Source organism: Antrostomus carolinensis, unplaced genomic scaffold (genome assembly GCF_000700745.2).
Source record: "Antrostomus carolinensis isolate BGI_N321 unplaced genomic scaffold, ASM70074v2 scaffold43405, whole genome shotgun sequence".
NCBI classification, from domain to species: Eukaryota; Metazoa; Chordata; class Aves; order Caprimulgiformes; family Caprimulgidae; genus Antrostomus; species Antrostomus carolinensis.
Window position 1 is genome coordinate 2,214 of NW_010319197.1, and position 307 is coordinate 2,520.

The 307-nt window shown below is 59.0% G+C and overlaps 1 protein-coding gene across 1 annotated transcript in view; it reads right to left on the reverse strand.

Moving 5' to 3' along the window:
• Positions 1 to 307, reverse strand: part of LOC104525905 (tubulin gamma-2 chain) — a gene marked incomplete at both ends in the record, with an annotated part of 5,708 nt that overhangs the window by 2,206 nt on the left and 3,195 nt on the right. Inside the window, one exon of the mRNA XM_010169183.2 lies at positions 4 to 107. Within this exon, the coding sequence (XP_010167485.2) occupies positions 4 to 107 (104 nt within the window). The remainder of the gene's footprint in view (positions 1 to 3; positions 108 to 307) is intronic.

Consider the following 307-nt stretch of genomic DNA (forward strand, 5'->3'; position numbering starts at 1 on the left):
AGAGAGAGAAGTCTTCTCACCAGCTGGTTGATCTGAGAGAACGATGGGTTCTGAATGTGCAGCCGGTCTGTCGCGATCCGATTCAAGGCCGTGTTGTCCAGAACCACCTGCAAGAGCAAAACCAGCTCTGTGAAGAGCCTGAGGAGGGGCAACCCCAGCCACGTGTCCAAGGGCACTGGATCGCCCAGCGCAGGCCCCGAGTGCCATGGCCTGGCAGAGCCCTCTGAGGCAGGGGGCAGACACTTGAAACCACAAGCTGATTCATCTGTGGAGCGTAACCGCCCCTGTCAATGGGAGCTCTTCCCTC